General features: G+C 66.8%; 1 protein-coding gene across 1 annotated transcript; it reads left to right on the top strand.

The window, feature by feature from the left end:
* Position 1: 1 nt before the first annotated feature.
* On the top strand, positions 2 to 574 carry LOC102869862 (protein FAM122A-like; the record flags this gene model as incomplete). Its single annotated transcript, XM_006902385.1, has 1 exon — positions 2 to 574. A coding segment is annotated over one exon (573 nt), but the record flags the coding sequence as incomplete, so codon positions are not given.
* Positions 575 to 796: the final 222 nt, after the last annotated feature.

The following is a 796-nucleotide window of genomic DNA, read 5'->3' as shown; positions in this document are numbered from 1 at the left end:
CAACCGCGAGACGGTGCACGAGCGCGAGGTGCAGACCGCAATGCAGATCAGCCACTCCTGGGAGGAGAGCTTCAGCCTGAGCGACAACGACGCCGACAAGGCCGCCTCCCCGAAGCGCGTCGACTTCGTGCCCGTGTCCCCGGCGCCGTCGCCCACGCGGGGCATCGGAAAGCAGTGCTTCTCGCCGTCCCTGCAAAGTTTTGTGAGTAGCAACGGGCTGCCCCCGAGCCCCATCCCCAGCCCGACGACGCGGTTCACGACGCGGAGGAGCCAGAGCCCCATCAACTGCATCCGGCCCAGCGTCCTGGGGCCCTTGAAGCGGAAATGTGAAGTGGAGACTGAGTACCAGCCAAAGAGGTTCTTCCAGGGCATCAGCAGCATGCTGCCGTCCGACGTGGCGCAGCTGTCAGAGCCCGGCGCCTGCGTGCCGCCCGATGCCTTCGACGGCAACAGCAGCGGCGCCGGCTCGTCGGGGAACTCGCCCGCCAAAGCCAGCACGACCACCGACTCCCCGCTGTCGCCCGCGCAGGCCGCCTCGCCCTTCCTCCTGGTGGACGAACTCACGTCCAAGTGACACCTGGCGACGTCCAAGTGACACCTGGCGGCGTCCAAGTGACACCTGGCGACGTCCAAGTGACACCTGGCGGCGTCCAAGTGACACCTGGCGACGACCAAGAGACACCTGGCGGCGTCCAAGTGACACCTGGCGACGACCAAGAGACACGTGGCGACGACCAAGTGACACCTGGCGACGTCCAGGTGAGACCTGGCGACGACCAAGAGACACGTGGCGACG

This window comes from Elephantulus edwardii, unplaced genomic scaffold (genome assembly GCF_000299155.1).
Source record: "Elephantulus edwardii isolate Elephantulus edwardi_28Jun2011 unplaced genomic scaffold, EleEdw1.0 scaffold00401, whole genome shotgun sequence".
Classification (NCBI taxonomy): Eukaryota; Metazoa; Chordata; class Mammalia; order Macroscelidea; family Macroscelididae; genus Elephantulus; species Elephantulus edwardii.
Note: the sequence above shows the minus strand (reverse complement) of the source record. Positions and strands in the feature narration are given on the sequence as shown.